Source organism: Triturus cristatus, chromosome 5_1 (assembly GCF_964204655.1).
Source record: "Triturus cristatus chromosome 5_1, aTriCri1.1, whole genome shotgun sequence".
NCBI classification, from domain to species: Eukaryota; Metazoa; Chordata; class Amphibia; order Caudata; family Salamandridae; genus Triturus; species Triturus cristatus.
In genome coordinates, this window is record NC_140587.1 from 588,082,450 (window position 1) to 588,107,470 (window position 25,021).

Sequence of the window (25,021 nt, forward strand, 5' to 3'; positions counted from 1 at the left end):
AACCTGGGTCTCGTGCAGGTGCACGCGTCAAGGCCTCCTTAACTGGCGTAAAAGATAAATCCTGATTTTAAACATCTACCTCACCATTCACCCAGAAACTGAAGTGCCACGCCCAGGAACAATCTAATGTGAAAGTTCATGTTGCGCTACATGATAAATTGACTCCGCTTACAGAATTTAAATGATCTTTCAAATTTGCAACTGTTTTAAATTGCACTATATTTTAGAAAATACAACTCACTAATTCCTATATTTTTAACTAAACGCATCAGACACTTCTATAAATTAGAAGCTTTACAAGCATACCTTTAAAAAAGTGTCAATAAAAACATAGTTGACTCATGCTACTTAAGTTTCTCGAGCAGCATTTAAAAGAAGAAGAGTGTTCTTTAAGTGGAATATTTATGGACTGAGGTGTTCTGGTTATAGATTGTGATGTTATTGTTTGTAAGTTCTTTAAAGGTGCTGCAGGAGTAGCAATTAAAAGATTAATGCATAATGGTAGCCTCCAGACGTGAAATAAAATCACCTGTGTTTCCATTAATGTCAGTTTTAAAACAGCAGCTAATGCTGAGGATTCCTTGATCATGACAGTACAAACAGATACATCCATTCAAGCTCCTAATGAAATAAAGGGTGGCTATTCCAGAATGTCTGAATAGTCCCTCAATAAGGGCAAGTCAGCGGTTCGCCCACTCAATGCTTTTGTAATAAATCTTTATTAGGTCATTCTGGTCTGGCATGGCAAAAACATTTTTTTATAATACCTTGAAGTTGAGTTTAACGACTGTTTGCCATAATCATATACCCATAATGAATATGTAGTGTGGGCTGCAGCCTAGAGAAGCTAGAAAACTGACATTATTTCTTTAAGGAAGCATCTACATCAGTATCCTAATATTCCATGTTGGTGACAGTTGCTGTAGTTCTTTTTTTCCAGCCTCTCTGGCACACACAGCTCTATACTTTTGGGATTTTTTTCCTTGAAACTTTTCACTCAACTCTTTTCAACATTAAAGGCAGAAAGTGAGTTTTGAGCTTTTTCTGACAATAAAAACATTTTCTTTTTTTTCTTCAAAAATACCCAATTTATGGCAGTAAAAAGTCTGAATCTGACCCGCACTGAATCCTTTGCCTACCACACACTCGTCTTCCAAGTGAGTGTGAACCTTTCCAAACAATTTCAAAGAGAAGCCTGTGGGCCAGTGAACAAATCATACTTCACCGAAGATGCCAAGAATTGCTATCTTGGATAGGAGAAGAGTCCCCTATCTTGCCTCTTACTACCAGCACAGTGGGTACCCTCAGCGGGAGATCCAGGAAGAAATCATAGCACCCCAGTCATTGTTGTTCCCAGCTGAGATTGAGATAGTAAACATCGAGAACAGATAGAGCTGCAAGTTGTTAGCTGTCAACGGCTGGTTCAAAATAGAGGGACTAGACATCGAATAGATTAAGGCCATTGATTTTGAGGGAACAAGTAGTTACACCGCTGACAACGAAACACATGACTTTGAGTTGATCTTTGTGCCTATCTGCTTTTTGGGTAAGAAGTCTAGAAGGTTGCCTCCAACTTGGATTCAGAATAGTCTTCCCTGCAATTCTACACTTAGATTATTCCCTTCACAAAGACAGTCTCCTTACAGCCTTTCTCCAACTACACCAAGGGTTCAAACCATCACCCCTCTCCAACAGGAACGTTTCCTCCTTCTCTGTTTGATTCCTATTGGTCCACAGCTCCTCTTCCTTCTCACTCACCACTTCACTCATCTCATGTTGTTTCAGTGGAATCCTCTCCAAGAACATCTTGCTCTCCTCATAGACTCAGATCTCAGTGTTCTACAACAAGATATTGTTCTATAGAAGTACACCTACTCCTCTGCATCATCATTCCTTCAGTCGACATAGATCCTGTGCTGCTGCTGTTTTCTGAACTCACAGGACAGCTTCATCCTTTGACTCATCATTACACCTAGGCTGTTAGTTTCATCGAATCTCCAGTAGACGCTTTTCATGAAGCCCTAGTCCTAGGGCAAGCTAAGCTTGATAATCAAATGTCTACCCCACTTGCATAAACATTAAACTGAAAATCTGCATTTCATCCTATGTTTCCTTTCATTCCAAGTCTTCTAGAACTGCTATGGAGGACTTGTTCTTGGTTTAAGTGATGACAATGGGAGCCTGAGTGTGCCTTTCATAGAAGTACAGACCTCCTGAACAGTACTCTGAACTGCTCTTCTTCCAGATTCTGTAATTGATTCAGCAGCAAGGAAAGGTCTTGCCACTGCTCCTTTGTTGACCGCTCCCCTGGACAAAAGAATCGAACACCTGGATTCAGGGAGTGCCAATGAGACACCAGTGATAACCTAGAGGAGGTCACCAACCCTCTGAAGCTGGGGGGAACCACAGGCAGAAAAACATAAATTCCTTCCTTTCCCACCTTCCATTTGTTTCTCCGGTAGGGAAAAACATTAAATATTTGAGTTACAAAAAATTACAACGGAGGAAATGGGTGCTGACTTTTTTGCAAAGCGGCTACAGTCTAAGATTCCAGCATTCCTTCTTGAAAATGGCAGATTTCCATCAGGAAAAACTTCAACAGGAGGTGGATACTTTTATCAGCAGGAGCTGGTGAATGTGGTTGTGTCTATTATGCGCCTCGAATTCCAGTAAGCAAGCATAGTGAGCCCCTTTTCTTTTAGGAGGGGTTTTTGTTGGGGGGGGGGGGGGGGGATATCTCTCCATCACCCCGTGAGCATTTTGAAACAAAAGGGGTAAAAGAGTGCCTATTAAAACACAATTTTCAGTTAATCGTGCTTATAAACATTTCATTACTCCACTGGTGTGCCAGTGAAGTACAAAGCATCGCACGTTGACCCCATTTATTTCAAAATGTGTCATGCATTCAACTCATCTATATAATTAGATTTCCCTCAGGTTCATAGCTGCATCTACAGTAATCTTAAATGCCAGCATAAAACAGTTAAGCATTCTCGGGCAAGTGATGCTTGAATTCAAACAACTAATAGTAGTAGCTTTTAGAACAAATGTCCCATTAAGTAACAGTTTTAGTCAAGATTGTGGTGCTGCAAACAAAAGTTGGAAATCTCTGATCCGTGCTGATCTTTGGCAGCTGAACAGGCAGATTTTTAGGATGATGATGATTCTACAATTTAGCCTTTTTAGTTAAGCAGGTAAGAGACTGCCTCTGTACCCTAGTCCTTGAGGACATGGATTTTCATGCGTCTGTGCAAGGCATGCATGCATTGTTTCTTGGGTTTGTGATTTTACCACGAATTCTAGGTAACCAGCTTGGCTCCCATTGCATTCATCTGATGCCTAATGCACATTACATTGTATCCTATTTTTACAGAACAGGGATACACATCTATCATTACTTGGATGATTGGCTAATATGAGCGCATTCCTTACAACAGCTGCCTTGGGCAGTGGACGGATCACGGTCAGATTTTACCCTTTGAGCATATCTTTCAACATTGAAATTTTCTCATTTTGTTTCTAGAAGTACAAATAAACATAAGTGAATGTGCACCAAATTCTCGTAGGGAAAGGAATGTTAAGTGAAATGCCAGACCACCATTCATGACGATCGTGTATGGCAACTTGAAGGCACTACAAATCATGTTCTTGTACATCGAACAAACAGGCTGAGCATGTGAGCTGCCCAACAACTGGACAGTCAGTAGATCTAGGAAAAGAATATGATACAACAGTAAATGAAGGAGATGTTAGTCACGTGATCAAAACCAAGTTAGCAATAATGAGAGATTAATGGATGCATTATTGGAAGGAAGGGAGCCTGCATTAAGCTGACTAAAGGCAGCAAGTTTTGTTCGGATGAAGTTAACAGGTCATCACACAGGTCAACATGAGGCAATGCATCGGTGACATTCTTAGTGATTATTCCACTGCTTCCGATCAATAGAGCAACTGTGTAGGAAATCCTTCTATATTTTATTCCTTAGATGTAGGCAGCTGAGCGCATACCCAAATTGGCCATGTGCTTTTGCATAATTCAAACTAGAGACCTCTCTGCCTTTTGTCCTATGTAATACAGGTTTTGAATTTTTTTAAAGAACGTGGCTTGTTTATGTGACATGTTCAGGAACTAACCAAAAAATCTAGAAGGGTGTGGAGCTGAGACCCTAGCCCCTGATTTGGATGCTGACAGGGGAATAAAGCCCTACTGAAGGCTTAGAATTAATTCATTGATTTTATTGCTACTTAAGTGTGAACGAACATCACTAGTGTTTTCTGTACGTTAGAAGTACTTGGAATAAATACTGTATCCCTGACAACCGAAAAGTATACCCAACTATTCTCAACAAAATAGGAAAGGTTTCAGCCTAATGACCCCTCTACTAAGTGGGTCATTAGAAATTATTTGATGAGACATTCATTTTAAAGCTACTGAGTAGTCTCTGCTTGGGGAAAGAATATTAGCCCAAGCACGCCAGGTCTTAAATATACCAACCAATGTAATTAGAGGCAAAATGTTTTTTCCTGTTTGTCCTGCAGTAAAGTGTTGTAGATTTGAGTTAGTTTGTCTTCATGAGCTACAATGGTGCAGAAAACATTCTGGAGGCATTCTTTTCACGTTCTCCAATCTATATTCTTCGTGCATTGCATAGAAATAATACGCACATGTAATATTGATGTGAAGAACAAAAAATATACTCTCGCGCATATTTTCCTAACCTGTTTTTTGTTGTTTTTTTGTAGGAGACATAGAACGGAAATTTAAATTGGAAGTGAGTCCCCTTTGTGATAGATATACAGCAAACAAGGCGAACGTCCAGATTGGTAATTACATATGATCAATGTAAATTTGAAAAATCCAATTAAGTTACTATTTGTGTTATATTTTATTGTATTACTATCCCGTAGCAGCATCCTGCTTGGGTTGACTTTGCTTGCATTGTACATTGCCTTTTTTTTTTTTTTAAACCAATTTTGTCAAGTTGCACATGTATTGCAGAGCTCTGCACCCCAGAGGTAACTGCACAATCAAACCATACAGATATGATGACTTTTACTTTTTCAATGGAATCCAGGCGTAGACAAGCAACAATAAAGAGAATACCCCAACTCCCTCCCCCCGATCGCACAAAATCTGCATAGTCCTGTCCACAACATGTAAACATAGCAGGAAAAGTGAACCCCTCCGGTGCCCATTATCCCAGAGGAGTGTTTCCCGAGTCCAAGTGTTCCACCACCCCATTTGTCGCAATGCCTGTCTCCAGATCAGGAACACCACCCGTGTAACTGACGGTAATGAACCCCGCAAAGACGCTGAATACAGAATTGTATGCAATAAGTGGCGCCCCATGAGTTGTCGCTCGACTGCATACTCCGGATTTCCCCTATCACCGTACCACCAGATGTGATACTTGGTAGTAAGAGAGAACATCAGAGGACGCTAGCCCCCCTCAGTGGACCATAAGCATGTGCGCGGAGCTACACGTACCTTCCCCCCCTCCCACAAGAACTGCCCGAGCACTGCATTCACCTGTCGGAGCCATCGGGCGGGACCTGATATGGGTGGTTCTGTAGCTGATAAAGGAGCCAGGGAAGCGCCACCATCTTGAATATTGCCTATCTGCCATATAGTGACAGAGGCATACGGGACCAGGACTTGAGATCTTCACGGATCCGTTCCCACACTGGAACCAAGTTACGCTCCCAGGAGACTGCAGGTACATCAGATAAGAACACGCCCAGATATTTCAGTCCCCCCACCGCCAAATGAACCGATGAAGTCCACGCGCCCATCCCCGCCCGACCTCCCAGAATCCATAATGTTGACTTACGGGGATTCATATTTAGTCCTAAAGTCTCCCCAAAAATGTGCATAATGCGCAGTAGCCGCGGCCCGTCCTGTCTACAGCTGTAAGAAAGAGGACATCATCCGCATATAGTGCGATCCTGTCGGACAGACCCGGCGCCCACTCAAATCCCCGGACCTGCGCATCAATGCGCACCCATGCAGCCAAAGGCTCCATAGCTAGTGCAAATAAAAATGGGGACGGGGGCAGCCCTGTCGTGTGCCCCCGCCTGATAGAGAAAGTGGATGAGATCGCCCCAGCCACCCGCACTGACGCCGTCAGATCTGTGCATAAGAGCATTGAATAGGAGAGAAAGTGTGGTCCAAAGTTGAGCCTTCGCAACAAGGCAAATAGGTACACCCAACTCGGAGAGTCAAACGCCCTGTCCATATCCGCCAATACAAGCGCCGCTGGTTCCCCCAACTGCCGGATGGCCGCCACCGCCACATTCGCTCGCCTGTTGTTGTGCCTGGTCGCACGCTAGGGCATGAACCCAGCCTGGTCAGGGTGTACTAGAGTGGGGATGTGCGGCAAAAGACGATTGGCCTAGGCCTTCGCCAGAACCTGTGCCTCCACATTTAAGAGGGAAATTGGACGATATGAAGCATGCTGCTCCGGGGGCTTGCCCAGTTTATGGAACACTGCCACCTCCGCATGCCTCCAGCCGGAGGAAGTGAGCCCCGGTCCCGAGCCTCCTCCACCACCGGTCGAAAGTGAGGGGCCACCTGCACAAAGTAATGTCTAAAGAATTCACTGGGGAACCCGTTGGGTCCTGGCGCCTTCCCGGGGTTGAGTTTCCCCAGGCCATGCCCAATTCCTAGTCTGTCAGTGGTAGCTCCAACTGTTCCCTCACCTCGTCTGAAACGGTCTTGGGTGGCAGGTCGATTATGAATTTATCTATGACAGCGGCGATGGGCATTCTTTGGGAGCGTATAGGTCTGCGTAAGAGGCGGCCAAGGTTTCCGCTATAGTCAATGGGTCCATAATCGGTTCTCCCACCGGTCCCAAGACCCTGGTAGGGCCTGGGAATGGAAGGCTCCCTGACAGTCGATGCAGCATCTTGCAGGACTTGTCTCCCCATTGATACACCCTGCTACGCGTCGCCAGCCAGGTTTGATGGGCCTCGTTCATCATCAGGGCCGCATAGTTCTGTTGAGCCATCAATATTTGCCTCCTGAACTGACCTCCCTCCGCCTCCCGGCTCCTACGTTCAAGCGTTTCCAATTCTGCTTCCACTTGCCGCTGCTCCTCCCTACGTGCTGCCGTGCACCAGGAAATGTCTGCCACCCTCAGTGTGGGTTTCAATGCCTCCCACACTGTCCCGGCGCTAGAGACAGACCCCACATTAGCAGTCAGGTAGTGATCAATGGCTTCGCTTATGTGTTCTTTGTATTCATCATTCTGCAGATGCCACACAGAGAGGTGCCACCTGAGCGGTTGTTGCCTTCGACCTAACCGGAGCGTGAGGGCGACCAAGGAATGATCCGACAGGTTCCGGGGCAGAATCTCCGCCGACACCACCCTGCCCACCGCCACCCTGGGAACAAAGAAATAGTCAATTCTGGAGTAGGAATCATGGACCGCAGATAGGTAGGTGAATTCCCGGCTATCGCCGTGAAGGCGCCGCTATACATCAACACAATCAAGTCCTGTCGCTAAGGAGTGCAATCTCGTGGGGCGACCACTGTCCGGACCACCCCGCCACTGATCCCTGGCCAGCTCCATGACGTTGTTCCAGTCCCCACCATCCACAGTAACCACGTCTGACATATCCGCCCATAGGGTCATAAGCCGCTCCACCAGATTCCACTGCAAGGGAGGGGGGAGCATAGACCCTGCCCAGCACTAGGGGGTCCTCTCCAATCTTGACCCGAAGAAACAAATACCGCCCCTTTGTTTCTGTCCACTGTTTATCATGTGTATAAGGGGAACCCTGGGGTGTATCAGTATCGCTACCCTCGTGAAGCCGGAGTCAAAGACCTGCTGATACCCATATCGCTGAAAGCAGAGGGCCTTCATACCCATGAGGTGTGTTTCCTGCAACATAAGTATGTCGGCCGGTCCATTTGGCCTGTTGAAGTATGGCCCCCTACTAGATGTGTTGGCCATCTGGGCGGGTATCTACCACTACATCAGGCATGGGGACTGTTCTGTACATATGTGAAGAGCAGCGGACCATCAGCGAGTGTGCGATCTGTGAACAAAAACAACCCCCGCCCAACAAACCCCCCACCCTATACCTCAAAAACACTGAAGCATCTGTTGCGGCGGGACCGTACCCCGATCCCCAGCGGGGGAATGGGAGCCGTCCTGACCAATGGATCCCCAACTTACAGCCCATGTTCCCCGGGCCTGTCCCCAGCCAGCAACGGCATGGCAGAGAACCAGCCCATGTCATAGTCTCTCCGATGAACAATCAGCAGTCTAGTACCCTGCAGCTCCACGTGGACCCATATATCAGTCTGCCAATATCTGCCAACCAGAGGTGGAACCACCCCGAGAGGAAGCGCCACAGGACTAGGAGCGACGTCGAGAGCGAGACAGTCTTTTACCCTTCAACTGGCTCCGGGGACCTCACCGGTCCATCTCAGTCGATGAGGAGTCTGATTCTCTTCTAGGCGGCGTGTGCACTCTCCTGCACCGTCTCATCAGTCCATTTGAAGACCTCTTCTGGGATAATAAAGAAGTGTGTGCGGGCTCGGCACATAACCCGCAGGCGGGTGGGAAACCGGAGAGCATAGGGAAGCTTGAGGTCTCTCAGGCGGGCCTTCGCTGCCATGAACGATTGTCGCTGATGCTGCACCAGACGCGTATAGTCAGGGAAGATAAGGATGCGTTCATTGTCGCAGAGCAGGGGCTCCTTGGCCTATTTCAATATGGCGTCGTTATCGTGGAAGTACAAAAGTTTTGCTATAACTGGCCTGGTGTGGGCTTCTGCGTGAGCACTCTGATGGCCCGCTCCGCAACAAAGCAACAGGACACAGCCTCTGGGGGGAGCCAGCTTTCCAGCCACTGCATAAGGAAGCGTTCCATGTTGTCACCCTCGCAGCCCTCCGGAAACCCAACAAATCGGAGGTTATTGCGTCGAGCACGTCCCTCGGCATCCTCCACTCTCAGCGCAAGCCCCTTCTGAACGTTCTCCATGTTAGCCATTTTTTTCTTTAGTGGGGAAACACCGTCCTTCACTCCAGAGATACAGGTTTCAGCTTCCGTGATGCGTGACACCGCGTTACGCAAATCAAGTCTCAGCAGCATAACATCTGAGCCAACCGCTCCACTTTTTGCATCAAGCATGTCCCTGGATTGGGTGATGGCCGCCATGAGTGCCGCGTTATCAGGCATTGCCGTCTGCTGTCCTCCGGGCGTCCCCGCAGCCGCTCCCGCACCAGTAAATTTGTCAATTGGGCCTTGCTTGCCCGGGCCACCACCATCCTTGTCCCGCGTCATGGCCGCCTTCAGAGCACCCCTCGCAAGCCCAAAGAGATCTGAGGAGGGAGCAAGGAAAGAGATTATCGAACAGCGGGCACCCGCGGCCCGGTCTGACTTCTGAATGGGAGCCCGCAAGGAGCCGCCCCAGAACTGGGGCCAACGTGCAGTCCAGGGGTCCACACTACACCAGACCCAGTCAAGGGCACCTAAACAGCCCGACCGACAGCGCCCTGGATCCAAGCTGGGGGGCCCCCAATCCCCTCCTCGAGCCCGCAGGACACACCCCCCTCCCCACCCCGGCACACACCGGTCACTGCCAGTCAGAGTCCAGAATGGCACCCACGCGGCCCGACTGACCGCCGCTAGGAGCGCCTCTTATGGCCTGGGGGGTGCTTCGGGGAAGAAGAGGGCATGCCCCTACTGGGGTCAGATGTCAGCTCAGGGATCCTCCAATAATCACCTCAGCCTTCCACCGCCGAGTCAACTACCACTTTCGTGGCTCGACAACGCCGCCAAACTCTCACTGTATTACAGGCCAAGGGGGGAGGGGTCCAGGATAGCAAGTCCCACTACCCCAGGTCCGCAGGCCACACACACCCCAGGCCCCGACCACTGCCGGGGGAATCACGGAGGAGACGTGAGGCGCGAGCGCCCGCAAGGGCCAGGAGACCACCGGCACTGTGACCCCCAGCGCCGCGCCGCACCTCACCTCCGCGGCCCGAGAAATCGGCTGCCGCTCTGTGGTGCAGCCTAAGGCAAGGACTGGCTGAGCAGCGGCTGATTTCTCACCTGCCGCCTCTGCCTATCGGCGGATCTCGGGGGCACCCCTCTCCGCTCCCTCGCAGAATCACGGCGCCGAGGCTGCCGCTGCCTCCTCAGCTGCGGCTTCCAGCTATCTCCAGCACTGCGTCCCAGTCGGCTAGGCCTCGCCCCCTGACGGCCCCGTCTCGGCCGAAGCGCTATTCCGCTACCACGGGCCCCCACAGGTGTCCCAAAATCACTGCGGGCGATGCAGCGGGTGTCACGGGACTGCTGAGTCGGTATTGCGGTCAGTGAAGCATCGGAGGATGAGGATAGTTAAAGGATTTATGGCGGGCTGGACGGAGCTCGCTCAGCACTCGTCCGCCATGCTGGCATGCCAAGCCACGCCCCTCGCATTGTACATTGCCTTTTCCAGCATAATCTGTTCAGTCCTATGCTGCAGCTTGTTTTGTCAGTATTTACAGTGACGAAAGGCAATGAATGCAAAGTGCTGGAGGAGAATTCCTCCATTAAAATAAAGTCTTGTATCTATTTTTTATTTGTACTCTTTATTGCCATCTATGAAATCATGAAGTGCAGTAAATGTAAGGCTCCAATGAATCAAACTTTGTTATAGAATGGTTATATTTAATAATTTTATGGAAATATTTTAGTGCTACTGCTTTTACAACCCAACTAGCAGTGTCCTTCCTACTCAGCAAACAAAATATCAAAAGTACAGTCATGGAGGCTTTTAGTGTATTAGGACCTCTCTGGAAAGAGGTTTGCGGTCATAATATATAGTTGAATACATTTTTATTTTTGTCTGAGCTTTTTATTTTATATTACTGTAGGAAATGCCATTTTTATATGGTCACCCCAACACTTTTTTTTTATCCGATGTTGATGACTCTAAAAGTACACTGGAGACTGCTAACCAGGGCCCCAGTGCTCGCTCCCAAAATATGATGCATGTGAATTGGTAACCCCCCATTTGGCAAGGACTTTAACCCCCTGGTAAATGCTACCAGTGTACGCAGGGGAGTTTGGCGGGGCACTAGGGCCTGAAGCACTTATTGTGCCACTCGGAGTACCCAAGTAAACAGATGACAGCAGGCTTGCCACTGCAGACTACACGAGCAGTGCAAACTGCTCACACACTACTTTGCCCTCACCATGAGTGGCAAGGTCACAGCACTATTTCTAATGTATACTAGTCACCCCTAAGGTAGGTGTCCTGAGCCCAGGAGGCAGGGTGCCTTATATTAAAGGTGTGGACATATACATGCAAGCTTCTATGTCCCTATAGTAGCCTCTTTCAATTAAGGGCTACTATAAGTGTTCAGGGGGACGTATGATAACATGGTCTGGCACCTGGGCATCCAGAGGTTGCTAGCTCCATTATGGTCCCACTGAAATGTCATGTTTGGTATGAAAAGGCTGGTCTCTTCAAAAACAACCTTTTTCTGAGGTCAGATTTAATGTGACATGAACCCAGGTGGCTACCTTAGAGGTTGCCCACCTTGTTGTCCGAGACTTTCCTGCACCCTGGCTGCCGCTGCTGCCGCCAAGACATGAATCTGACCCCATCCAGGAGGTTCAAAGCACCCTCTGATATGTAATCCGGCTTCCTCCCAGAGGGGGGAAAAGCCAACCCCCTGCCTTAGGCACATATGCACCCCGGGCTGGTGAGAAAATGATAGTTAGGAGGCCTACACCCTCAGAAGGCTAGCCACACCCCTAGGATGGGCTGTGTGGTCTGTACAGCCAAAGGATTCTGCTATTTCTTGAAGTGGCAGCGTGGAGGCTTCTTGGTAGAAAAGGTGCCACCCTCCACAGGTAGTGGTCACCTGGGGGCAAATTAGCTGCTGGGGCTAGTAGCCCATTGGCAACTAGCACCCACACCCCTAACGCCCCTAAATACAGGATTTAAGAGACTCCTCTGGCACCAGAACCTCCAAACCGAACAACTTGCAGCCAAGGACAAAGAAGAGACCCAAGTCTGTGACTTCAGAACCTGTACAAAGCAAAGGAGTAATGACCTACACCTGTGGCAACCACATGACTTCAACTCACCCTGGACCAGATACTGGTTCTTAAGGAAAGAACACCCTTGCAAGCCAAAGCAACTCCAGAACACCCTTGGGCTAGGTGTAAACCCAAGGATGAGCTTGCTGCTGCCAAGGCCTGTTGGTGGCTAGTCTGGGTGCCATTACCTTTGTTTGATGCTGTGTTTTGAGGGAACCCCGCAGCATCTTCAACGCTATGCCTCAATGGCCCAGTTGTTGAGTTTTTGCATCAGGTTCTTTCCCAGCATCTTCTAAGCGGTAAACCTGCAAATCCCGCTTCAGCACCAGGGACAGCCAGGACAACTCTGCACCCAGGCCGTGCGAGCCAGGTAAAATTCAACTGATCTCTGGTCCTGAGACCCGCATCACCCAATGGGTTGCATTGAACTAGACTGTCACTAGTGTTTTTCTCTATTGACCATAACATTAAAGTTTTGCTAGAGTGAAATTCACCGATTTTATTTTTCCTTTACAAATCCATAACTCTGGTTATACTCAGCCATTTGTCTTCATTTTGGCCTCCAAATTTATAGTCAAATAGGCTTTATTTTTACAAATCGGTGTCTGATTCTTTTGAGTCGTGTCAATTACTTATCGTAATTGTTAGTACTCCGAAATGCTCAACACGTGTTCTTCTAGTAAAGCCTGACTGCTCTATTCCACACTACCAGGACTTGGCTAGGGATTTATTAGTGTGAATTCAAAGGACCTATTTGGGGCATTGTAAGAGTATTGCATAGTGAAGGCTAACCAGCCTCTCTGCAGAATACTGCACTTACCTACAATTATTGATTCTGTCCTCATTATCTTATTGGTAGAGTTGCCAAATGTTTTTAGGTAGGTAATACCAAAAATGATTTTAGCGTGTCTAGAAGAAGCTAAACAACCGATGCATGTTTCTATCTGAGACTGTTGATACTCAATAATCTGCTGTGGAGCAGTGTCCAAATTTGGCAAGTGAAGTTTGAAATTTCTGTTTCTTTATTTCGTTTTCATCTCACGTGGGGGGTTGTCTTCCAGGTTCAAAGTTTAGTTGTGCTAAGTGCACATAAAGGTGATATCCATATATTGACACTTCACTGCATGCCATGAAAAAAATGTGAGTCAGCTGAAATGTTTTCAAACTTCTTTGGGAAAGGGAAGTCAGACCTGCAGAAATGTATATACTTTTTTTAATTATATTTTTATTAGTGAAGTATTAATGTACATCAAATGACTGGACAGTCCCAATAACATGCATACGAAAGTATTTTGTTACATATCTCAGACTGCATGTTGCAAAATATCATGTCGCTATGCCAAGTCTCCAAAGTGGGCACTGGGCTCCTGGACCACCTCGTCGCCACTGACGTCTTGCCAGTAATGGCCCTATAGCTATCAGTTTATGGCTTGTTTTCTCCATCTTTTTAGTGTAACCTAGTAGGGCCATAAGAGGGTCCATCCCTACTGTAGTGCCGGTTCTGCGCCCTATCTCCTGAATGACCGCCCTCCAAAATGCAAACACCCTTAGACAGTACCAAGTAACATGTATAAAGCTAGCGGTCTGTTCTAAACATCTGACATGCCGCTGTATCCTGAAGCCAATATCTATGTAAGCTCTCAGGGGTGTAGTATATCTGGTTAATATATTTGAACTGTATTAGTCTGTGTCCCGTTTTGTAAGAGATCCTTGATCATGGCACAACAACCTCTCCTCCATTCGTCATCGTTGACTGTACCCAGCTCCCTTTGACAATCTTGTCTTGCCTTAGTCGAGGATGGTCTGCAAGCTTCTTCTGCAGAGGAGTAGAGTTTACTAACTAGTTTGATAGGTACCTTTCCTTTGATCAAGGAAGATAGTGTAGCATGTTTGTGGACTCTTGCATGTCGTCACTTAAGAGTGCACGCATCGTGTGTCGAACACTAAAATAATGAAAACTAGCCATAATCGTCGGAGATTCCGGCTCTTTGCTTACTATTTCCCAGCTCTTTACCGTTCCATCTACAAATCCCCCATTTTTCTGATCTGTAGTGACTTTTGGGCCCTGCAACCCCTCTCTCTCCCAGTTTTGAGCCACGAACACTATTCTATCAACATATGAAATGAGTACAGTATTGAAACAGCTTGATTTTCCAAGGGGTTCCACCAGACATGCACTGTGGTGTTTAAGGGATCGGAAAGACCATAGTTTTACTTAGGTTCGAGAATAACATCTGGGGGAGTGCCCGATCGCTTTCTATATATAGATGTGGCAGGTCCTGTGGACCATGGATCCGCTAGTGCGCAAAGGAACTCTGTGTCGCCTTGTAATATAGTTCAAGGTCCGTTGCGTTGAGGCTCCCCATGTCGTATGGCATGGTGAGAGTTTCCCATTTCACACATAGCTGTTTTCCAGCCCAGGCAGGATTGATCATTGAGTGTCATGTGGTGAATAATATGCACATTAGTGAGATTGGGATAATCTGAAATGAGAATAGAAATCTCGAGAGGACCACCGTTTTCATGGTGAGGTGTCCCATTAACGACAGTTGGAGTTTGACCCAACAATCAACGTCCTTCTCAAGTCTCGTTATTGCTTTCTCATAATTGTCCCTTATAAGCATCTTGGGATCTGTGTGAATCTGTATGCTCAAGTACTGGACCGAGTCTGTCGTCCAACTCAACGGGAACTCAAGAGGGACTGGCGCCATAGCAGGATTAAGGGGGAACCCCATGGAGTCCCGACAGGCCTCGGAAGTGCACCACCTCTCTAAGTACTGGGAGAGATTCTTCTCCGAGTCCCGAATGTAGATAAGTGTGTTCTGCAACTACGGAAATAATTAGATGATTCAGGAAACCTATACCTCTGTAGGTTTGGTATTCAAGTATGGCGCCTGCTAAACGTTCCGCTATCAAGGTATAGAGTAAGGGGGATCCCTGCCTGGTGCCTCTGGAGAGCCTCAGAAGTGATGAGACACAGTTCCCAACATGGACCCTGGCCACAGGTTCCGTGTATAGTATATCAACTGGGCTTAGAAAAACAATCTCCCTAACTCCTATGCGCTGGAGCACCGCGCACATGAATGCCCATTCCACCGAGTCAAGAACCTTCTCGGCGTCTAGGAAAACTGCTGCCTCCCTCAACTCCTAATTGATCTGTTGTATAGCGTACAAGAGGGTGCGAAGATTGAATGTGATACTACACCCATGGAAAAACCAAGATCCCTCTTGTATTATCACTCCATGTAATAGTGGAGCTAGTCTATTCGGTAATATCTTAGCATATAACTTGGTGTCCACGTTGAACAAAGAGAGGCCTTTATGCCGTAGGATCCGTGCCTGGTTTTAGTAACGTGATAATCATTGCTTCACGCATAGTGGGAGGCATGGTACCCATCTGCGCCATTTCTTCAAAAAGAGAGATCAAATGTGGCATGAAAAGATCTTGGTAGGTCTTCTAAAAAGCAACCGTGAGGCAGTCTGTGCCTGGTGTCTTGCAAGCCTGCATGCCTGTAATCGCAGCCCTTCTTTCTGATGTACTCAATGGAGCCATCAAGTATTCCCTGTGCTTGTTAGTGAGCCATGTCATAGCTATATGCTCCAAAGTCAAAGTAATTTATTGTATTGATTATTTAAAATCTTACAACAGTACAAAAAAAAAAAAATATTAAAGGAAAGCAAGAAATTAAAAATTATATTCTTAGTATAAAGTCACATAAAATTGCATTACATTAACTAACTTAATCAATTAAATATTTACAATAGATGCCTCACCGAGTTTCTTTTTAACTAAAATTAGGAACTTTACAAAAGAAACATTTAAAATAATATCGTCTGGAACCATACATTTGATCACCGCATGCCTGCAAGACCGTATGCTGCGTGAATTGAAATGGGCCTTAAGCAGTCTTTTTCTTTCTTTTAGTAGTTCGGGACAAATACATAGTAAATGAGAAATGTTTTCCTCTCCCCACTTACACAGTCTACATTTTGTTTTGGTTTCTTGAAATTCCCATGGTGGAAGATGACATAACCCAGGCATAGATCCAAATCTCGCTTTAAGGAGAACCTGCTTATTTTTTTCTGTCCACGGGGTCGTCAAGTATTTTTGGATCTCCTTCTTTTTATATCCGTTTACTACCATCCATGAATGATTTCTCTTTGTAAGAATGGCCTTATCCTTTGTGACCGATAAGTGGGCTGCAGTTTTATTAATAATTTTCTTAAATGATAACTTAGTTGTATTCATCTCCCATATTGATGTAATTCCAAATACTTTAATTGCCTCACTAAGATAGCCAGCAGCCGCGGAGTTAGTGTCCCTTAGAATTTCTGACCATAAGAGCTGGGAAATCTCGTTATGTTGATCAGTTTTTATTCGATTCCAGATTTTTATAAAATGTCCTTGCCTTGCAAACTCTTGATTGGTAAGGCCAAACTCCAACCTTATTTGCGAAGGTGACGCATTCGCTGGGAGGTGAAAAAGCGCTCTGTAGACTCTGGTTATGGCTTTGTTCAAATTGACGCTGTCATTACCCATCACAGCTTCGCTGCCATATGTAATCGCGGGTAATAGTTTTGCACCAACTATACTTAGAAGGGGGCCATAGGTCAGGGTGGGTAAAGACTTCTGGATAGTTCTAAAAGCTGAAGTTAGTGTGTTAGCTTTTCTTTGCGACTCTTTGATGTGTTGCTGGTAGGTGCCCTTTCCATCAAATAGTACGCCGAGGTATCTATAGACCTCGACTTGTTCCAGTTCTATGTTTTCCATAAACCAGCGGCTTTTGTATTTAAGCCTACCATTTTTGGCAACTACCATAATTTTAGTTTTGGTCTTGTTTATAACCATCCCATTCTCATTTGAATATATATATGTCATTCTAATTAATCGCTGTAATCCCACTTTTGTGTGGCTCATCAAAATGACATCGTCAGCATACATCAGATTTGTGAGCCTCATTTCAGCCAGTTTCGGAGGATGTGCATTTTCTTTATCTAAGATTAGAGGTAGGTCAGCAAGAAACAGATTAAAAAGAAGGGGAGCTAGCACACAGCCTTGCTTCAGGCCTTCATTAGCTGGGATCTCCCTCGATAAAGTACGACCATCCCCCATCCTCACACTCGCCCATGTCTCGGAGTATAAAAGGCAGATTAACCTAAGGAGTGGAGTTGGAATTCCCATTTTTTTCTAATTTTTTCCAAAGGAGTTTTCGGTTGACACAGTCAAACGCCGATTTAAAATCTATAAAACAAAGATACAAGGGTTTTTTTGACCGGAGAGACTTGTCAATTAAAAGTGCAAGAATCATTATGTTGGTAGTAGTACCTAATCCTTGAATAAAGCCTGTTTGGTTTACGGGCATTATTTTTTCTTCCTTCTGCCATTCTGTTAATTTCGTAAGTATTATTCTGGCAAAAAGCTTAGCATCAGTATCTTGCAATGTGATCAGTCTGTAATTTTCAGGCCGAGCCCAGTCACCTTGGGGCTTATTAGAGAGCCGCGCCATGACTTAGGTACCGTTCCTGTCCGAGCAACTTCTAAGTATAATTTTGCTAAGATGGATGCCCATAATTCTGTTTTTTCTTTGAGGAGTGCAAACGGAAGCCCATTTGGGCCCGGCGCGCCGTTCTTCTGTTTTATCAGTTTGATTATCACTTCTTTGTCCTATATCTATGAATGAGTCTGTCTTACTGCTATGATAAAAGGTGGTGTTTACATTGAGTGTTTTGTGCCCCTGTTGCATTACTATTGGGGTTGTATACACAGACTCTTGATTCAGATGCCTCCTCGGGTACTTGTCCCATTCCTGCTCAGACAGGGGTGATGAGACTAGTTGCTAATGAGGTCTTGCAAGGCCGTTGATTATAATCCAAAAGTCCCTTGAGTTCTTTTGCTTACTGGCGTGAAATATTTTTGCCCAAATTGCTTGTTCGGCTTTACTTTTCTCACCCCATATTAGTTTTTTCAAATTCTGGTTTAATGACTTTAGTTTTTCCTTGTATTCTGGATTTCTCCCTGTTTTATTGGCTCTTCTGATAATCCTATTTCGTTCTCTCTTTAGTGCTCTTATTGTTAATGGCATATTCAAAGTAACTTTGTTTTCCTTTTTATTTTCCCTCCTGTAATTTGGCCTATTTGGTCTTAATTGGTCTTCCGTTTTAGTTAGGATTCCGATCAATTTTTCCCATTGCTCTATCGCAGTTTTTGAGGAAGTCTCTTTCAAGGTTTTATCTAGGATTATTTCTAGTTGTTCTTTTACTTCGTCTTTATTTTCCATGTTCCAAATCAGTTTTTTGTAATTAATAGTACCAATATGCCCTTGAACGGTCCGGTAGGTCTTTTTCGTCGTTACTCCAATATCCATTAGGATTGACTGCTGAGCATGATCACTTTCGTTTATCTTTGTTAGTCGATATGAAATGATATCTTGGAACATACAAACTGTTGTCATTGTATAGTCAATCCTGGAATTTCCCTTATGACCATAGTAGCTGTATTTGGGTGGAACATCTGGTTTTACTCTTCCGTTTAGTAGTCGAAGGCCTAAAGCTTCCATGTCCTTTAAGAAGGTCAGTCCTATTCGATTACTATTGGAGGTGGTCGCCTTCCCTATATCCTGCTCAGGAATTAACCATTGTAGGTTTTGGATAAGCGTAGTCGCATCTCTAATATGAGAAGACATTAAATTGAGGTTAAAGTCCCCGGTGACCAAAAAATCCGCTATTGGGTCATTCAGCATTTTGTCTATTAGAACGGCATTCAAGGTACCACAAACTGTCTCCCTACTTTTATTTGTGGGCAGTATGTAAACAGAGATCAGGTATATAGTTCTAACGTTTTGAATTTTTGTTTTAAAACTGAGTTTAACCATCAGAATAGTCTGATCATCTGTCTCCACTTGTTCATGGTCAATATGCAACGCATTGGAGATGAATATTGCCTGCCCAGCACTTGCTCGCCCGAACCTTTGCTCTTTTGTTGCATTCTTATAGTATCCGGCGTAGCCATGTAACATAAATGGTTTAAGTTCCCATGTTTCCTGCAGAACTACTATTTCTGGATGTCCAGGTATTGAGTCTATACCTGCATTGCGTATTTTCCCCCTCAAACCATTAATGTTCCATGAACATATTTCTATTGTCTCTTTATCTTTGGTGATAGGTCCTGTAGGATTTAAAGGGCCATATCATTGTGTATGGTTACTATGGAGTGCCATATTAATCAGTTTTTCTTTCATTTCAAGGTTTAATTCTCCCTTACTTCGCATGTTTGGGTATACCTTATTTTCCGGGGATCTACCTAGTGCGTTTTTTAATACTGAGGTAAACTTGGACCTTAGTATTTTTTGTTTTGGTAGATTGACCGCATCTATAAAGGGAGTGGGGTAGACCTCTGGGGGTTGTTTTGTTAGTATTATACCCCATGACTTGAATGTTTGCTGCTCCTTCATTATCTGATCAACTAAAGATAATGATGTTAATGAGATTAAAGTTGGAGTTTGAGTACTCGGTTCATCCTCAATAAATTGTACAGAGATAATGTCTTCACTTACAATATTATTCAGTGAGGGTATGGATTTAAAGAGTCGGAGTAGATTCCCTCGGTTGAGTATATCTTGTTTACCTCTAGATTGGAATTCTGGTGCAAATATAAGTTTCTCAGCATTTTTTGGGGTATGTTGACCGATTTGGTCCTTTTGCTCTGATTGATTTGTTTGCAAGCTGATTGTTTTACTCCCATCCATGCTTTTGATATGCAGATTGACCCACTGATTAGGTATTTCAGGGCTATTTTCTATCCTCCGTACTATGGGAGCCATTTCTTTTTTTGTCTTCCTCGTAGCCCACCTTGTATTGAGGGATCATTGCATCCATAGTGACTCTTGATTTAATTTCAGTTCTTTTATCCAATTTGTTAGTGAAAGGTTCTTTTTCCTCACTGCTTTGATCAACCTCCCCATTCGGTATTGTTTGCAGATGTTTGTTTCCCATTCTGCTCTTGCATTTCCAATGTTACTTTGTCCTCGCCTACAGGCGTATGAACGCTTTTTTTACCAAGTTTTGTTATTTCAAATTTTGTTATATTTAAGCCTTTTGATAATTTTTCAAAAATAGGGAAGGATTTGACATTTTGTTTCATGTTATTAGTGTTTTCTGTAATAGGTAACGCTTCTTCCTCAACTTTGTTGTTTATATTACTCAGCTTTGTTTTCTCATTTTTCCGTGCTTTACGGAGTTTTTTCTTTTGACGTTTTGACATCTTCATAAAACCATCTGAGTCAGTGTCGCTCTGGTTAGAGTCCATTTTATCCACTTTAATTGAAGTCTCGCACATATAATCATTGTGCATTGTCGTTAGCCTGCTGTGTCTGTAAATTGGTTTTATCACAGGGCTGATTTACTGGCTTATGTGGATCTTTCTCTATGAGGATATCAGTTCCCAACTCATGTGATGTTTCTTGTGTTCCCTTGGTGCTTTCTGGGATTATTACCGGATTGATCATACTGGATCGAATCTTTCTTTTTGTGTCTTCTATTATGGTAGTTAAAACTGCTGGTAGAGCTGATAACTTATCCATGATTGGAACGTAGATAGAATCAGAGGTACATGATTCATTTTCCCTTTGTGCCCTGATTATAAGATCATTTAGTTGAGCCAGTTTGTTATCAATTCCCGCTACATTCGTAGCCATCATTTTTTTTTTTTTTTTTTTTTTTTTTTTTTTTTAAACCGTTTATTGCAATCTCAAGAATATACAAGTATGGGCCTACAACCTTCCGGCCGGCCGCTAGAATGACAAAAACATATGTCATACATACAAAAACACTGGGCGGTGCAGAGAAGCAAAATCAGGAGGTATCAGCGTCGTGGGCCACATCACTCTGACCCCACAGTACGGTTTCATTTTATACACACAACACAAAAACCACACCCGCAAGGCAACCCGCAATCGAAAGTAACAGCACGTGCTCCCCGGATGGGGGACCCCAGCCAGCAACAGGAGTCTAAAGAGGGGAAAGGGAACAGATCGGGGACTGGGGGAACTCCGTGCTCGGGGCTATGGAAAGGAGTCAACTAAGGGGACGGGGCTGGTGAGGCCGCAGGCAGCAATGGTGGCGCGCAGATACCGTAGCCATCATTTTTAAAGGGTCAATCTGTATGTCCATTTTGTTCGATTGATAATGAAGAGCTTCTAACGTAAGGGTTGATGTTTGGTAGAAAATATCCCAGGGTTTCATTATCTCCTGTTTGTTAATTCCCTGTAAACCCTCTGTTTTTGCCCCTTGCATATTGCTTTCCTTTTTTATTTCCTTAGGAGTGTTGGAGTCTTTGACACTCAAGTAATGCTCCCCATGGTGTTTAGGGAGTGTTTCAGTTTCTTCAGCAATTAGAACCGAGTTTTTCTTTACATCAACTTTTACTTCCAAGGGGATCCTTTGGAATGCATCTTCAATCCTATACTGACAAATTTCCTGGCTTCCTGCCATGGAATAAGAGTAAGGGTTATTAAGTGGGCTAGTTTCCGAGTTAGGTGTTACAAGGGAATTGTTTTCATTCTTCGATGTTAAGTTACAATTTAGCATCTCTTTTGGAGGTTCTTCCTGTACTTTCCGCTGTAAGCGTTCACCAGTCTCTCCAATATCTAGATTTGTTTTCTCAAGTTTATTGTAGTTCCAGTTTTGTTCTAGTAGCTCCACTTTTTCATTTTGTTTCACGGTTTCCATAGGGTTTAAAGAATCGATATTACTATTAGTAGGTTTCATAGGAGTCTGGAGTTTCTCAATATTAGTTTCAGAGCTCATTGTCCAGATGCTTCCCGCAGGATCCTTCAAAAATTGAAATTTGTCCGGTATTTTGCCAGACTTCTCAAACATCCGCGCAATAGGGGATATAAGGGACTGGGAATGACCGGGAGCGTTGGTTTTTTAATTTTTCATCACGATAGGTTGCTGCAATTTTTTAGCACGTTTTGATGTTGAACCCACAGTTCTTATTTTCCCAGATCTCATGGTGTTGACGTTAACGTTGGGTGCGATGTAGTTGTAGATTTAATTTTGTTTCCACAAATCTGTCCGATGGTTAATGAAAGTAATGTCCTTCAGATCTGCAAATTTCTCTACCCAGAGCCCCGGCTTTGCTCAGGGTCCGGTCCAGACCTAATACTAAAGAAAGACAGTCTAACTGCCCAGTACCCCTTGTACTCCCAAGCCCGTCAGTGACGCCGGCCTCAAGAGAGAAAGGTTAGGCAAAGTTAATTGTTTAAAATGTAATGTTGACTCCACATCAGAGAGAAATTTTTGCCCACTCCTCCGTCGAGAGGAATACTTTTCCGAGTTCGGCTTGTATTCCGGTCGTCGCGCTCAGACAAGCGCTCCGGTAAGCTCAGGCAGTCAGGAAGTCAGGTAATCAAGTAATCAGATACATAGGGAAACAGCAAGGAATGGCGCAACCTTCGCCTCCTCGGACCTACCCGGGTGTCTCCGCTGGTGTCTCTGCTGGCCCCCAGCGATGGTTTCCCCCTCGACCTGCTACGCCTTTCAATGCCTCTTTAGCATCTCAATGCACAGCTCCCAGCTCCCAAAGCCTCGGCCGTGTAGAGTTTCTTGACGCTGCACACCTGTTTTCTGCTCCTCCCCAGCAGTGCAACCGAACTCACTCGCTCAGGCTCAGGTACAGGCACAGGGAAGGCAAAGTAAAGCAAAGCGGATGGGCAGGCAGTAGGCAGTAAGGGACCCAGGCTTGCGCTCCCGCGGCCGTTTTCCCTCAATGGCTCCGCGGTAGCTCGTGCAGCGAGGGCAATCCACAGCTGTTTGGTGAATAATGGTGAATAATCGAAGTCGCTACCGCATCGGCTCCAGCAGCGGCGGCGGTGTCTCGCTCAACCGGGCCGTTCAGAATGCTCCAAGTAATCTTTCGTAGCGTCCTTATCTGGGACTATTCTTGTATTAAAGAGCTCAGTTTAGTAGCTGTGAAACTTTCCCGCTATGTAGGCCTTTATCCTGTATTGGTCTTCTTTGCTCATGTGATAATGTCATGCCCCACCAACCCCCTAAAGTCTTACTTACAACGCATAAGGACTGCCTATGTTGCCCCAGGGCATTCCCCTTCCCCATATATTTGAGCTGTGGCATATTTACCCATGTGCACCACTTCACTGTTGGCTATGTCATGGTATTCTGTCTTTTTAGTTTTGAGCTCTCCAATTAAATTTCTATTACCTGTGGTCTGGTATCTTAATTCTAGTGCCACTAGCTCTCTTTCCAAAATAGAAAGTCTACCTCTGAGGGATCTTAACACTCCAGGGTGTTTGGAAATCATGATAACCGTAATATAGACCTTAAATATTTCCCACACTGTGGCGAACTTCTCCTCTGTCCCCACATTGTTAGTAAAGAAGTCTTCAATTCCCGTGTGCTATTCCGCCTTGAACACTGGGTCTATTTGAGAGTATGGGGGAACCTCAATGTGAACGCAGCCGTCCCCTGACTCCAAAATTCTAGATCAAGCACTATGGGTGAGTGATCAGAATAAGTATGTGGCAGTGGCTCGCACCTCAAGACCCACCACGCCAAACCTTTGGATATAAACCAGTAGTCTATACTAGTGTGTGTCATGTGCCTCCAACTAATGTGTTAACCCATCCCCATGGGGCTTTCGATGTCTCCATATATCTACGCGATCTAGTGTTTCTGTCATGTCACTGATTGCACGAGCAGCAGCAGCTGGGTGACAAAGTGAGCCTCTTGACTGGTCAAGCCTGGGACCCAATATACAATTGAAGTCTCCACCCCAGATTTGAGGTAATGTGCTCCACTGTGAAAGATGTGTACTGAGTGCATGGTAGAAATGCAGATCATCAGAATTCGGGCCATGCACCCACACCAGCAAAACTTCCCCATCGCCTGTGTTACAGCGGGCAATAGTGCATCTGCCTCCTGGGTCAACATACACCTCCTGTAACTGTATCTTGGCTCTACCGTCTACCCATATTAAGACACCCCAGGCATGTGTAGTGAATCCCGCTGCACAATATTTACCCCGCTGTTGCTGCGGTGTTAATCCCACTGTGCAGTATTGACCCAGCTGCGCTGTTAGTATGTTGCTATTGTGTGCTAGATGTGTCTCCTGAAGGAACGCCACCTGTACTGAGTGCCTTCTGAGATAAGCCACGACCTTGCAAACTTTGATTTGGTCATTAAGTCCTCGAATATTCCATGTGAGAAATGTGTGGTGGCCTGATGTTCATCTGTGACATGTCTCACCTCGTGTTGAATGGTATCCTAGTGTGTGAATATCTGTTGTATTCAGTACAGTATTATATTCTCCTATTTTTTGTGATAACAAACGGAACAAACCCCACCAAAACAGCCCCTTCCACGCCATTAGCATACACCTTTTGCTTGGCTGTACATTGACCCTCCCCTGCTTGCCCATTAAGGGACTTAACCAAAACCCACAATGCAAATACAGTGGTAAGTAAACACATGGGGTTGGATGCTGCCTCCGTTCAGGGTCCGACGAAGATTCCTTAGCCTCTGATCCCGAGTCAGCTGCATTCATTTCCAACTTTGTCTGGGATCTTAAGGGCTTCAAACTGCAGCTTGGATCGCGTTTTATCTGCTTTACCCGTGTCCAGTCACTGGGTTGGAGTAGTCACCTGCTGCTATTTGAATCTAGCTGTGTTCCGCTCCTCGTGGTACAGTGTTAGAAGGTACACGGGTCTGGATTAGAGAGGGAAATGTGTCTCAATGGCTCTTTATATGTATCGGCCTCACCACACATCCTCCGAAGTTGAGTAGCTGCTGCACATACAGGCACCCAGATATCAGGGTGTTGCCAGTCGGGCCACACAAGTTGCAGCTCCTAGAGCCCCAGCATGTCTCGTGCTCGGTAGCTGCTTTCCTTACTCTTTCCTCCCTCAGTGATGGTTAGGCATCAGTCATGGCATTGGGGAATGAGAGGTTTATCCCAGCAT

General features: G+C 45.4%; 1 protein-coding gene across 2 annotated transcripts in view; it reads left to right on the forward strand.

The window, feature by feature from the left end:
- PDE7A (phosphodiesterase 7A) overlaps positions 1 to 25,021 on the forward strand; it is a 1,104,576-nt gene that overhangs the window by 1,045,331 nt on the left and 34,224 nt on the right. Inside the window, exon 13 of one of the 2 annotated variants that reach the window (XM_085605526.1) lies at positions 4,744 to 4,824. In XM_085605526.1, the coding sequence (XP_085461652.1) occupies positions 4,744 to 4,824 (81 nt within the window). Of the gene's footprint in view, positions 1 to 4,743; positions 4,844 to 25,021 lie in introns of both variants that reach the window. The other variant, XM_085605527.1, reaches the window with a different exon arrangement.